Source organism: Mesoplodon mirus (assembly GCF_964341445.2).
Source record: "Mesoplodon mirus genome assembly, chromosome: 12".
In the NCBI taxonomy this organism is placed as follows: Eukaryota; Metazoa; Chordata; class Mammalia; order Artiodactyla; family Ziphiidae; genus Mesoplodon; species Mesoplodon mirus.
The window spans coordinates 1569827-1584323 of NC_138988.1; the positions used below are offsets into that span (position 1 = coordinate 1569827).

General features: G+C 56.1%; 1 protein-coding gene across 7 annotated transcripts in view; it reads left to right on the forward strand.

Annotated features, from left to right (window-relative positions):
* Positions 1-14497, forward strand: part of EEFSEC (eukaryotic elongation factor, selenocysteine-tRNA specific) — a 171771-nt gene that overhangs the window by 51211 nt on the left and 106063 nt on the right. For all 7 annotated transcript variants that reach the window (XM_082639162.1, XM_082639157.1, XM_082639159.1 and 4 more), the window contains exon 2: positions 12366-12573. In XM_082639162.1, coding sequence (XP_082495288.1) covers positions 12366-12573 — 208 coding nt within the window. The remainder of the gene's footprint in view (positions 1-12365; positions 12574-14497) is intronic.

Genomic DNA, 14497 nt, shown 5'->3' on the forward strand with positions numbered 1-14497 from the left:
AAAGCCCCTTTTCCCCTGAATGTATAATAATTTAGGCCTATTGAGAATGTGGAAAGTAGAGGAGAGTATGAGGGAGAAATAAGCATCTAGTTTCTCAGGATGACTCCTGTTAGTGTTCTGACCTAACCCCTTTCCCAGGAGGGACCCCACTGGATGTAACACTGTAGGCGCTGAGCCATGGGCCTGCCCTGTGTCACTGAGCGCTCCTTGACAGCGTGTTTACTGGCCCCGCGGCGCCCCCGGCTTGTCCCACTGCAGCGCCCATCCCTCCCTCCTTGAGGCACCGACGTGCCGTGGACGGTGTCTTCTGCTCTAGCAGCACTCCGGGGGCTTCTGCCGCCTTTCAGACTGTCCCTCGGAGCAGCTGTCACAACGCGACGCATTCGTCAGCAGCGAGTGGGGGACGGGTGGAGGGCGGTGGTATGTGAGCATGTTTGAGCCTTACTGCTGTATTAATATAATAAGGAATCTGGCTTTTGTCCTGGGATCCTGGGACAGAGCTTCTGAAACCTTGGAATTCCCCCAGTGACCGGAGTGTCTTTGCTGTTCCTGGTGGTCCCCTGGACCACACCTGAGTTTGTGCTAGAGGGAGACTAGAGACCAGCCATGTGACTAGTGGGCTGGGGCTTTGGGCCAGAGCCACCAGCCTGACCTGACCTCCGAGGAGGGCAGCGCGGATCCGTCGAGTCCAGTCTCACGACCAGCGACTCAATCATTGGTGCCTAAGGAAGGAAACCACAATAAAAACTCTGGACCCAGGGGCTCAGTGGGGCTTCCTGGTTGGTGAAGAGATTGATGTGCCAGGAGGGTGATGAGCCCTGATTCCACGGTAGAGGCCTGTGTTTGTGCCCGCCCAGGTCGTGCCCTGTGTGTCTCTGCCTCTGGCTGGTCCTGCTTTGTGCCCTTTATAATAGAGCTGTAACTGTAAGTGTAGTGCTTTCCTGAGCTCTGTACGTGTGGTTTCTTCCTTGGTTTGGCGTCTCTTCTCAAGGACCTCCTCCTGGGGTGGGGGCAGGAGTAGGGACAAGGCCCCGGAAACGGAGATCACGTGGCTACAAGAGTGCTCTGGCGGGTGCTGGGGGAGCTGGGCCCTGCCGCTTGCTCACTGCGTGTTTGGGCCTGTGAACGGACCTCCCTGACTGAGCTGCTACCTTCGGAAGGTGGAATCACGGCGCTCCCCTTGCTGGGCTGCCGTGGGGATGCTGTGAGCAGAGGTGTGAGCATCTGCATGAGGTGCTGGGCACACAGTGCTTGTTGTAAGTGGGAGCTTCAGGCCACTGCTCTCTGCCTGGGAGGAGAACGGGGCACGGAGTCAGTGCTTGCCCTGCCCTGCCCTGCTGAAGACCCCATGGCCCCTCTCCTCCCCCTGCCGCCATGGAAGCTGCTCAGCGGCCGGCAGACGGCCTGATGGGGCTTTGGAAGGACAGGTGCCAAGCACTTGTCACTCCTTCCCCTGTTCTGTATGTAGGGTGCTGGGTGCAGGGGCCAGGCCTCGTTTTCTTCTCAGTATCCCCATCACTCTCAGCTTCAATCTGAGAGGCCCGCTGTGTGGACGCAAGAGGCCGGCAGAGCTGGTTCTGACTCGCGGCTGTGCAGGAGGTGGGACCCCACTCCGGGTTGGGCCGGGGGCCCAGGGGCCGTGGAGATGCCGTGCGCCAGCGAGCCTGCCATGAGCACAGAGAGGTTCGAGGTCCTTTCAGGGTAAACATTCACTCCACCTTGAAGGAGACGGGGCCCAGGGAGCCTGACGAAGCTGGACCATTGTCAGGGAGCCGCCCAAAGGAGGGCACTGCAGCCCACTGGGCTAGAGAGGGCCTAACAGACTGTGCCGCCCACGAGGACCCAGCGTCTCCCGTGCCTTGGGTGGCCGCATGTGCCGCACTCTTGGGAAGATTGGGAACAGCTGTCCCGAGTTGTTGCCGTTGAGTCATAGCTGGTCCCTGAGCCAGCGGTTGGCACCTCTGGTCATTCTGAGGAGATCTGGCCCCGTACCCAGGGGTCCAGGGGAACCGAGTGATCAGCGTCCTCTGAGGCGCTGGCGGCTGGGCCTCCGTGGCCTCCTGCTGTGTCCTCGGCCCTGAAAGGCCCTTCCCTCTGCTTCCCGGCCGCCTCCCTCCCTCCAGTTGCTAAATTCCCCTCTTCTGTGCTTGCTCAGCAGAAACTTCACGTCTTACTTTGATGTACTTCACTGTGTTGACCTTGTGGGTTTGTGTGCGTCTCCCCCACCAGACTGTGAGCTCCTTGAGGGCAGGGGCTCGGCCACGCTAGTCCCTGAAGGCGGCACTCGGCCCCGGGGGCAGCAGCAGAGGCACGAGGGGGATGGAACCAGACTGTTACTTCGGGCCCTGGGTGGCTGCAGGTTCTGCAGGAGGCATCGTGGCAGTGTAATGCGGGGCGAGAGGTCCCAGGTGGTGCCCCCCGCCCCCAGCCAGTGCTCAGGGCGCTCGCACGGTGGCCCTGCCCTGAACGTGCCCTGCTGCTCCCTCTGAAATGCGGCCGCCTGCTCAGTCCCCTCTGTCTCCGTCCAGAAAAATGTCTAATTGTGTCTTGAACTCATTTTCATTGCTTGCTTCAATGGCCTCACTTGGCAGCTGAGGCCATATGCTAATTCCACCCTTTTCATGAAGGAATTCTGCTGATTTTACTTACTTTTTATGGTAGATTTCCCCCCTTTTCTTTTTTTTTCTCCTGTTTCTCCAGTAAACAGTTTCCTGAGGCCACGCTCTCAGGCGCTGCGACCCTGAGCTCTCAGACCGTCTCAGTCGGAGGAGCCCGGCGGGCCTCACCCTTCCAGCCCCTTTGACCTGGGCCAGGCAGGGACGCCTGCCTTGGTTTCTCTGCCTCAGACGGGGGGGCTCGCCGTGGCCTGGGGCCCCGTCTCTAGAAGGGCCTGTGTCCGAGGCCACAGCAGCCATCGACCCTCAGAACAAGCAGAGTGTGGTTTTCCTGTCTCGGTGCCTTGTGAGTGGTGGCGCCACCTCCACGGTGGTGGTGGTTGGGAGCGGGGTTCAGAGGGGTCAGGATCTGCGACCTTGGCTGAGTTTCTTCCCCACCCTGAGTCTCAGCTTCTTCCTCTCTCAGGTGGACTCGTGAGGGCCCCTCCTCCCCCTCGCTGGGGGCTCGCTGGGGGTCCTCTCCCAGGGGAATGCAGCCCCTGGAGGCCCCTGGGCACTCTGTGTGCAGGTCCCAACCCCTGGTGTTCACAGCATGTGGTCCTGTCCGTGCTGCCTTCTTCCTCCTGTCTCTGCTTCTGGACACGTACACGCTATGCAGTGTAGGAGGACGTCACCGCTACAGAACAGAGAAAAATCCGTGCATGGCTGGCGGAGGGCCCTGCTCAGTGCTTTAACTGCGTCCCGGTTCTGTGCCTTCCCTGTAGGGGCCCTCGCTGACCACTGCTCTGTGCTGCTGCCCGGCAGGGGCTCTGTCCCGGGGGTGGCCGCAAGGCCACGGGCGAGTCGCAGAACAGGGCCGTCCTGGGCAGCGTGGGGACCACGGCACCCCAAGGAAGGGCCACCTCATCCAGACCACGGAGAGTCGGGAAGACCCCTGGGAGGTGACATCTGAGCTGCAGTTCAAAGCCTGAGGTGCCAGGAGAAGGGACGAGATGGGAGGAGCGCTTGGGTGCGTGGGCTTGCGCCCAGGTCCCAGGGGGACACAGTGGGGCTGACCAGCAGCTGCGGGGCACATGGGGAGGTGGGGGGGACTGGGGGCCCGATCCCACTGCCCTTCTCCCTGCTCCTCGGGGGAGCTCTGAGCGCTTCCCCACGCAGGGTAGCCTGGTGCTGTGGATCCCGGTCTCTGGGCTGAGCGCCTGCCACCGCCTGGCTCTCCACCTTGGGTGTGACGCAGCCTCTCTGGGCCGCCACGTGTCCGTCTGCAGGACGCGGGATTAATAGTGGTGCCTGCTGCTGCCAAACGCTAGCTGTGAAGGCAGTGCGCAGCCCTCGTGGAAAGGGCTCGTCCCAGGACGATAGGAGGAGGGTGTCTGTCCTAGAGGACATTGCAGCCCGGTGCCACTGAGGTTTTCCTGCTTCACTCTTCCAGGAAAATCATCGTCTTAGGTCATCTCGGACTTTCTACCTAGTGGGAGTGTTTTAAAACTCGGTGTGAGAACCGGTGCTTGAAGCTGTAGTGAGAAGACCACTCACTACAGAAGAGCAGCCGTGTGTCAGCCCCTCCCATCCTGGTAGACAGGCTGTGACAGCTACAGCCTCAGTTCAGAGCGTGGGGGCCTGGGGAGCCCTACACGAGGCCCCGGGGAGGCCGGGGAGGGGCGGCTCGCCCCTTGTGGCCTGCAGGGGCCGGGGCCGAGCTGAGGTTCGTCTGACCACAGGCCCGTGGCTTCGTGTCCCCTGCTCTAGCCCACTGGGACCTGGTGACAGCGGAGAGCCTGCCGCCCTTTCCCTCCAGGATGAACCTTCCTGTCCTAATGAGGCCCAGTGTGGGTCATGGGGGCAGGAGGGGCCGGAGCTCAACAGATGGGTCCCTAAGTGCTTTCCTGCTTCACGCGGCCAAAGAGGTGGATGTTTGTTCTTGTTCCTCCAACCTCTCTTTCTCGAGAAAACTCCCTCCAGAGACCTCACACTGGGAGCTGCAGGCCGGTTTTGGCCAATGGACATGTTTTGTTTGGGCCATACAATTCAAACATTTTGTTTTGAATTGGTTGTCAACATTTAAAAATTGGCAAATTTCATACAATGGTCCAGATTTTTGGCTTCTCTTGAAAAACCAGAAGATCTGACAACTCCAGGCCCACATTCCTTTCTGACTATGTGGGCTGGAGCTGAGGGGGGACTGTCCCCTCTAGCCAGGGCCCAGGAATGGCTGAGGCCTCTAGACTTGCGCCTCATCTCGCGCCAGGCGTGCCGCTCAGCTGAGGACCCACCAGGCCCTGCAGGTGTTCACATCTGCCCGCCACCCCTGCCTCAGGACAGGCCTTTGTCCGGTGCTGGAATGGGTGAGGACGAGAACTCAGGTTCAGTCACGACCGTGGATGAGCACCTGCTGGGCCAGGTCCTGGGCTGTGAGGTTTTTGCACGTGGGATCTGGGAGCCCCACGCTGCCCTGTAGGTGACAGGGGATCCTGTTTGCAGACGGGTGCGGGTGAGGCTCAGTGACCCACTCTCCCCGGACAGGCAGGGAGGGGGGCTGAGGTGGGAGCCAGTGTGTCCCCCCCACATCCCGTCCTTGTTCTCATGGGACCTGTGTCTGCAGGCGTTTCCCCTCACACCTCTCCACGGGGAGCGAAGGCATGTGGGCCCTAAGCCCAGGGCACGGCTCTTCCTTGGGATTACAGGCTGCTGTGTTCGAGAGAAATCCTCTTTGGTGCCACTTCAAGGAGGAGGCCTGGTGGAAGGACAAGGGGCCTCAGGTCAGGCAGAGCCTGGCTCTGCTTCTGGCTCCACTGCCTTGGTCCAGCAGCTGCGGCAGTTGTGCCTCCTGGGTGCCTCCCCTTCCCCGTCCCCTCCCCCTCTCCTCCCTCCCCTCTCCCTCCCCGCTCACTTAGTGAGTGCTTACTGTGTACTGAGTACCGTTAGTCGCTGTTCTGAGCCCCACGTTTCTCTTGCAGAGATGGGCTGTTGGCTGCACCTTGACCAGCCACATTGAGACCCTTGATCGTTGCCGCCGCTGTTCAGAGCGGTGAGGCTTTCGTGCTCATTCTCACAATGGAACTCACACTGACAGGGCCCTGGGTTTGCAGAGTTTTAGTGAAAAACACTGATTTAAAAGTAGCATTTTCACCCAGGCCCCTTGTGAAAGCATGGGGAGGACCTGGGTCGGACGGGACCTCCCGCCCTGTGGGTCCCAAGTGCTGTGTGAGGCCCACCACACAGCCTTGGAAAAGGTTCGTAGTGGCTTTATCTCCATTCTGTAGATGAAGAAACGGCCCAGAGTGCTTAGCTGCTACATGGAGCCGAGGCGCAGACTCGCCACCGTGGGGCCTGACCACGGCCTCTGTCCCCGAATCTGACCGTACCCTGCGTGTCAGGGACCACGTGACAAAGATTCAGGCGTTCTCTGTCCCGGGAAGTCCTGTCAGCCCTGGTTGGTCAGCAAGTCCTGATGTTTACTCGGTCCTGCTGGAGGACGCCCTGGTTCTGTTCTGAGGTCCTCGTGCCCGCAGCTGACCACAGGGTAGGCCTCCTGGGTGAGGTTGTCTGGGCCCCAGACGTCCCTGGTGGTGAAGGGGCTGCGGGCGCACGTTCCCTCACCCACCCCTCAGTGTTTGTCCAGAAGGAGCTCTTGCATCCATATTTGGTGATTTGTCTCTCTCCCCAGCCCCCTACAAGGTGTCTGCCAAAATCCTGTATAATTCGTATCATCTCCCAGGCTGTTATAGTATATGAGGACAGAGGATAATTTAGTTATTTTTGAAAAAAGATTCTTAGCAAAAGTAAAAAAGGAGGGGGGAGTTTTCATACTCACTGCATGAAATAGACAATATTTCCTGAAACAGGAGATACGAACCTCAAAGAATTTAAAATAAAACATTCATTTTATTATTTTTTTAAAGAAGGAAAACGAAAAAAAAAAAAGAAGTAGAATAGTCAGTCTTTTTATCCTAAGTACAGATGAAATTGATTAAACCTTAAAGACTGGCCTCCGCACACCCGGTTTATTAATTGAAGAATTTCCTCTTACCCAGAATGGGAAGTTCACATTAAACCGAGCTGGCCCCTGAGTGGCAGTGACACTTGAGCGCTGAACGTTCCCCACAATCCTATTTTCTCTTCGGAGCGAGAGGAAATCCTAAAATGGTTAAAGGGGGGAGGGGGAGGGGGAGAGAGCCGAAACCGTACATTTTAAGGAAGCCTTCTTTCATTTCCCTGTAAAGCATGAAATCAAATTAGAGCTCATGGGCCACAATTATTTTATTCCTACATTTCAAATTCCATTTTCTGCTCCTTTTCGCTGCTCTCGAACAGGAGTTGTACTGTTGTGCAAAGTCAGCTAAAAAGATTACCCTAGATAGACGAACACAGTAGCTTAAGGAAGCGGGGCTGGGCTCCCTGGCTCGTGAGAGCCCGTGGCCCTGGAGCCCACGCGTACACCTCCGTCTCCTCCGTCCGGGAAGGAGTGGCGGCTGACCCGCTTCGGCCCCTCTGCCCTGAGGAAGCGTGGACACCTCTGCTCTTCCTGTGCGCCCCTCGGAGGAGGCCGCTGTGAGCGGTGTATGTACTCTGGCCGGTGCTTCCAGGGCGGCCGGGAGAGATGGTGTGAGGCCATGCCTGGCGCCCGGTAACACTCCTCCCTGGTGGGGTCGAAGGTCATGCCTCTCCCAGTTCTCATCCAATCCCCCTATTTTGTCGAAGAGAGAGACTCGATTTAGGGCTAGGATGTTTTTTACCAGCTCTTGCTGATCCCTTAATATCAGAGCAGGCCTGGGGCTCAGAGTTTCAACTCCAGTTAACATCTGACAACAGTGCATTCCATTGTTTAGCTTTATTGTTTTATTTATCGTCTCTGTTAACTTCTACTTACAGCACATTTAATGCATTTACTGTCATGTAAAGTTCTTTTTTATAGAAATGCATTTGAGTTCAAAAAAGGACTTGATTTAAACACACATAGCTCAGTAGTGGTAGCAGGGGTGTCCACGGGCGTGGCAGGGGTCACAGGCGTGGTCCACGGGTGGGGAATCCAGGTACCTCGGACTCCCTCCCTGAGGTAGGACACGCCAGCTCTCCAGACCCCCGGCGGAGAGCTCCAGCCATCCAGCCCCATCTTTACCTGCCCTGCCCCTCAGGAGGTTCTCGTAAAGATCCAGCCGAAGTCCTTCATGCTTCCATTCAAGATCACATCGGCCACATGGCCCGTCCTTCCGAACGGGGCCCCAGCCGCTGCCCAGCCTCCACCCGCACAGTCCTCACCCCGCTCCGCCAGACGCCAGAATCGGGGCCGGCCGTGGCGTCTCGCACCCCTCCCTGCCTTGCGCTGACTCCCGCTCCTCCGCTCAGACCCCCCCACGCACACACACTGCGGCTCACAGACCGAGGCCTGGGTTTTTGGTCTATGTTCGCAGCCTCCAGCACAAGACACAGCTCGGGCACAGCGTCATTGATCTCTGTTGGACTGACTGAGCAGACCGCAGCTTCCCCACCTCCTCCACTTGGTGGACCAAGAGTCCGGTCCTGACGCTGAGATTCCGGTCTCTGCTGGTGTATAGAACTACCTGAGTGCCTTGTCTTGGCCCGCAAGCTGGAGGGGAAGGCTTGTGTTCTCTCCCCATCTGCCCGCTCTCTTCCGATGCCTGCTGGGGTCCTGGGAATGGGAGATAAAACTGAACTAACAGACCCAGAAAGATGCACGCAGACGGGACCCAAACACTCAGGGGCCGTGGGGCTTCATCTGCAGCCTCAGAGCGGCGCCCACACGCTACCTCTGCAGCAGGAGCCCCGCTGCCACGCAGCCAACATCAGGGACTTCTGAGGGGTCCAGAGGTCACGGCGACTTGACTGACCCCACTGGAAACCCGGGTCGGCACCAGGCACCACCCGCGCCTGGCAGTAACCCTTGGTCAGTCTGTTTCTTCATCAGACTTTGATCAGGCGACAGGAAGTGACATAACTGGCCCGTCTTGTCTTTTTCAGAATCCCTAGTATTTCCCCAGAATGAATCAAACAGTGTCCTTCCCGATTCCCACGAACCCAGGGTAGGAAATCATTCTGAGACTAGAGGGGCAGCGTGAGCGAGTGGGTGGGAAACACAAGTCAAAAACTTGCAGCTCACAAATGACCCTCTATATTTCTCAGCCTATCAGAGCTTTTCATCTAGTTGTACTGACTACAGAATCCTTTAAAGGTCTGCAGAATAATTATAACAGGGTTAAAGTTTCTCAGTACTTTTAAAAATTACAATTTCCAATTCTGTAGATTATATATCTTAATCATTTCAGAAATAAAAATAAAGGAAAACTTACAAAGGTCAGCATTTGACAAGTTATCTGTGAGATGCAACTTTCCTTCTGGGACTAAAGGGGGAAAAAATGTGTTCAGAGAAAAGAAGTTTTCTGCTGGAGAGACTGAATATAAAACTTTAAACATTTTAGCAAATCAGATATTTAATTCAAATTTGATTTTTAATCAGAAGCTATGGGCATCCGAAAAAAGGGGAAATAATATCAAATTTAAAATAAAAAGAAATTTAACTGGTGACATTAAGTATTCACTAAGCGGTGCAAATGCACCGTTATCGACAATGTAAAGCGCAGTGGAAGTTGATATCCTGCTTTCATCACGGCCATTTCCCAGTACACCAACTCCCCGCGCGTGGCAGCCTCCTCCGTCTGTGCGAGGGGACTCGTGGGCAGAGTCGCCGGAGGGGACACATGCAGGGCTGTGGGAAGCGCCTCGGGCACAGGGGCCTCCAGGAAGTGCGCTGCTGGGATGGTTCTTCCTGGCGGAGGAGGGACAGGAGTTACTGCCACATGGAACAAATACTGCCAGCCCCCAAATCCAGCAGACCCAGGAGGCCCCCACAGGGACCTTGGTAAGTGCCAGCCAGTGGCCTGGAGCACTGTGTCCCCCAGTGCGCAGGCGATCCTGCAAAGGGGGCTCCCCCACAAGCATCCTGCTGAATTCCCCCAGACCAGCAGTGAGCCGCCTGAGCGGGACCACCTGGGCAGGACTGGACATCTCCCCTGGTCACCCAGGTGCCACAATGCACTAGCTGCGAAGGCTGACTTCCTCTTCTCTGGGAGAATGAGGAGCTACGCCAAACGGACCAGGAGGAGAGCAAGCTTCAGGTGCCCCAGATCCCGTAGGGGACGAGCTGACCCAGCGTCCAGCAGAACCAGCGTGCCACCCAACTGGCAGGGAGCCCCAAAGTGGCCACCTAACCCACGCGGCAGGCACACAGGTCGGGAGCCGAGCCCGGGCTCAGGACTGCACACGACTGGCTGCAGACAGATGGACCCTGGAAGGGACGCTGCTCAGCCTGCATGAACTGCCCACACTCACAATCCCAGAGGGGTCATGTAAAAAATCATTACAGATCGGCAGATGTGGCAACACTGGGCCTGCACCCGACATGGCCAAGGAGCACTTTCACCCGGGGCCCTACAGCTCCCCGTTGCCCCCTACTCTGGCATTTGTACCACCCGCCTGGTTCCTGACAGCATGTCAGCCTGTGACTTCTGCCTCATGTACGTCAGCTCTGACCCTCACCACAACCCCACAAGGAGGAGACCCTCCCGTTCTAATAGAACTCTGAGGTCAGGTCACACGACAGTAAACAGCGGAGGCAGGGCTAGGACTCGGAGCCGTCTGAATTCAAATGTCTGCTTTTTCTATTGCCAGCTGCCTCTGGGCCAGAGTCCTGCATTCCTGAGTCTCTGGGGACCCTACAGCGTCCCGAAGAGCAGGTGGGAAAGGGCCCGAGGACGGGAAGAGGAAGGGGAGTGGACAAGGTGCAAAGGCAAACGGCCAGTGTCCTCAGGACAGCCCTGAGCCTGGGCAGAGTTCCTCACCACCACCCGAAGAGCCCAGGAGGACAACAGGGCAGTGTCGGCAGAGGAGGAACAGGAGAAACAACAAAGAGAGCCGTGTAAGACACAAGGAAAAAATTAACAGCCGAGGACAAGATAGCAGACAAAGACAGGTGCTGGAGCCCTGCCAGAAGGAAGAAAAGCCAAACCCAATAAATGCTGGAGACTTGCAACAAAACACCCACAGAGCTGAGTGGGGAGGGTGCTGGCCGAGAGCGCAGGGTGCTTGGTACAGAGTCCTGGGTACCCACCCTTCCATTCTGAGCCTCACTGTCCCGGTCTGTAAACGGGGGAAAGCACATAACTGTGACTCAGGGACAATGGGTCGCCGTCCAGAAAAAACTCAAGTTAGATCTCCATCTTGCACTTTACATCAAAATAAAGTCTAAATGGATTAACGTTTGAAACATAGACATTTAAAACTGTAAAAGTACTGGAAGAAAACACATGAAAAACTATATATAATCTTAAAAGTAAAAAAATACCTGGGTAAGATACCAAACCCAGAAACAGAGAAAAACAGGAAGACTGACCATTTCAACATAAAAATCAAACATTTCTGCATGGAAAAAAGAAGTCATAAAAGCCAAAGATAACTGGGGAGAGAAGCCTAAAATGCGCCTTCCCCACAAAGGATATGCTCCTCAATGTTTAAAACATTTCTTCAGATTGGCAGCAAAGAGCAACAATCCAATGGAAGTGGGAAACAGTGTCAGCATTGCCCATGCAGCTCCGCCTCTTGGCTCCTCGGTGTTTAAAAAGTTGCTTTGAATTGGCGACAGGGACTCCCCTGTGGTCCAGCGGCTTAGACTCCGTACTCCCGATGCAGGGGGCCGCAGTTCGATCCCTGGTCAGGGAACTAGATCCCGCATGCGTGCCGCAGCTAAAGACCTGGCGCAGCCAAATGAATACATAGAATATGGAAAAAATAGATTAGATGAATAAATAAATAAATTGACAACAAAGAGCCATAACCCACTTGAAAGGAGAAATGGTATTAACGGTGCCCATGCACGCACCCTCGGCACCTACTCTTGGCCTCTTTAAGTTGGCGGCAAGGAGCAACAATCCAGTCAGAAGGGAAAGCAGTACCGATGGCCATCCTCCGGTCTCCATCCCACCCTTGCAGGGCAGTCGGGGAGGCCAGGTCAGAAGCAAACAGTGCACAGTGCGTGAGTTTCACAGACAGGTGGAGGGTGCTAAGTGTCCTAGGGAAACGGCAGGAAAAGAAGGCTCGGAACATATGAGAGGCGGGTGGGCTACAGTGCTGATCGAGCTGTCCGGGTGGGCCTCACTGAGGAGATATTTGAGCCAGGACTCAGAGAGGGCGGGCAGTTAACCCCTGGACAAGCGGGCCGGGCAGGGGGAGGGGCTGGGGCAGAGACCTTACAGGGTGGCAGGGGTCCAAGGACCAGCAGGGAGGCCAGGTGGCTGGGGGACGTCAGACAGGAAGCAAGCAGCTCACGTCAGAGTAAGATGCCCTCCTCACCAATGCCAAGAAGCAGCTTGAGACTACACTGAGACCTGGTTTTCACCTAGCGGGCTGACAGAATGACACTGGCCACAAGGAAAGGAGCTTCTGCTTAGGGAGTCCTCGCGCTGCCGGCCCCATTACACGCACGGGCTCCGGGAGCCCCCAGCAAGCCTGCCGGGCTGCCCATGTACAGGTGACAGGAATCAGGTCACAGAACTGGGAGGGGCCCACGTTCACGCTCGAGCGACTCCCCTGCCTGGTGCTGGGAGGTCGTGGTCGTCGTTCACAGCCCGACACCCCCAACTTTATCTTGGCTCGTTTTGCTGGACCTAGGGCGTTGGGCAACTTTCTGCAGAGTCAGCTGCCTTGTTTCCCCCCTGACCTTGTCCTCTCTTCTCCCAGGGGCCCAGATCATCGATCTGATGATGCTGGTCATTGACGTGACCAAGGGGATGCAGACCCAGTCGGCCGAGTGCCTCGTGATTGGGCAGATCGCCTGCCAGAAGCTGGTCGTGGTGCTGAACAAGACCGACCTCCTGCCCGAAGGGAAGAGACAGGCGGTGATTGATAAGATGACCAAGAAGATGCAGAAGACCCTAGAGAACACCAAGTAGGTTTGCTGATGAGAGGGCGTCGGGGCGCACCTGCTTCCGCCGACCCGGATGGGGCAGGCAGGGTCCCGCCGGGCGCTTGCTCGCCTCCCGGGTGGAGGCTGCAGTGCTGTTGCAAGAGGCCAGAAGAGCCAGGAGCATAGAGAAGCCACAGGTGGGTCACAGGAAGGGCGGTCCAGCTCTGCACGGCGTTCGGATACCCAGGCTGCCGGTGTCTTGCCGGCTCGCTGCTGTGGGGTATGTCCTGCGGGAGCGGTCCGAGCCGGGCCCCGCCCAGACAGGTCCAGGTATCAGCCACCCGCACCCCTCCCCATGCTGTCGGGGAGACTCAGGCCTGCCTGCTTACCACCTGCTTAGGGGCAACTCGGTTGTCGAAAGGGAGAAGTGCGTTTGGGTGATGAGTGGACATCTGTCACAGAGGCTTATAAAGTCGGGTGGGTGGACGGACAGGTGGATGGACGGATGGAGAGGACACGGAGAAAGGCCAGATCACATGGCCTGTAGTATTTCATGCCAAGGGGTTATGATTTCATCTTGTGGGAAGTAGGGGCGGGGGTGGGGTGGGGGGAGTCCAGGGGGCAGCAGGGAGCCGACAGGGAGAGGACGGCAGGGCGGCCCGGGAGGTCCAGAGCAGGAGGCCCGCCAGCCCTGTCAAGCGCTTGCCGCCTACCGTCGGGGTCTGCGGGGGCAGGAGGGTGACGGTGCTCCCTGGCAGGGCGTGGGGGAGGGGCGTGGGGACCACGGGGCAGAAAGCCACCTGGGCACTCGGGCGGCCATGGGCATGACTTATTCCCACGTGGGTAGCGTAACGAGAAGACACTCTGTTGAGCCCACGGTGTCGGCAAACCTCCTCGTTTTACCGGCTCCTGTCCTCCCCCCGGGCCAGCGCCTTTTGATCAATACTACATAGCGGTCACTGGGCGACCGCGCTGCTTCCTCTTTGCTACGCAGCCCGAGACAATATCCTGCCTTGGCCACCTCTCCTCCTCCTGCCTGTGGAGGGCACGCAAGTGGAAATGGTTTTGTTTCCCCGTCATAAAGATTGATATGCCTTCCCACTTATGATTTTTTTTTCAGATCTAACACCTGCAGCTCTCCCTCAGAATTCTCAAGTTGGTTAAATTAAAGCTTCAGCCCTGAGAATGGGCCAAATATGTCATAAAAGATTTCCTAGTGCTGCTTTTGTTAGCAAAATTCATCAATCTGATAAAATCGACACATTTAGATAAGTGTTGCATAAGAATTCAGACTTTGTTATTCCCAGCGGAAGTGGATATGAGACTGTAAAAAGGAAGATAAAAAATTATATCTTCTTTTTAGTGAGTCATTTGATCTCCCTGCCGTTTTATTTACTTGTCAGAAAGGGGAGACCAGGTCCTTTGGACTCCTGCATAAAAGCCCAGCACAATGTCAGTGTCATTTGCTATAAACGAGACCTGGGAGGGGCTTAGGATACTATTAAGGGTAAATTAATATCAACTATTTCGATTAGTTAAATTTAAGGAAAATTCTCACTTACGTGTTTAAATTACTATTCCTATTTTAATTTATTGGTTGAAGGTCAAATCACAGCCTGTCTCACACATCCAGAGGATATTGGCCACTGAAGGGCCTTTGACATCTCTTCTCTCCTCATTCAGCACGCACAGGGCTGGAAAAGCTCCAGTAAGGAAAGCTTAGTGGGCCGATGGGCCCGGGCCAGCCAAGGCAGTCACCTCTTAGGAGAACTTAGCTGTTACCTCCGTGCAGCCGAGAACTTCTTTAAATTATTTTAAAAGTGTCGGTTTCCTTTTCTTATGGTCCCTTGTTAGGTAAATCCTTTGTAAATGCTGGTCCAAATGTGAAGAAACTTTCTATCTAGAAAGGAGAAATTTAGACTACTGAGCTATGTACATGTCAAAACCTAAGAAGTGTTAAAAAAAC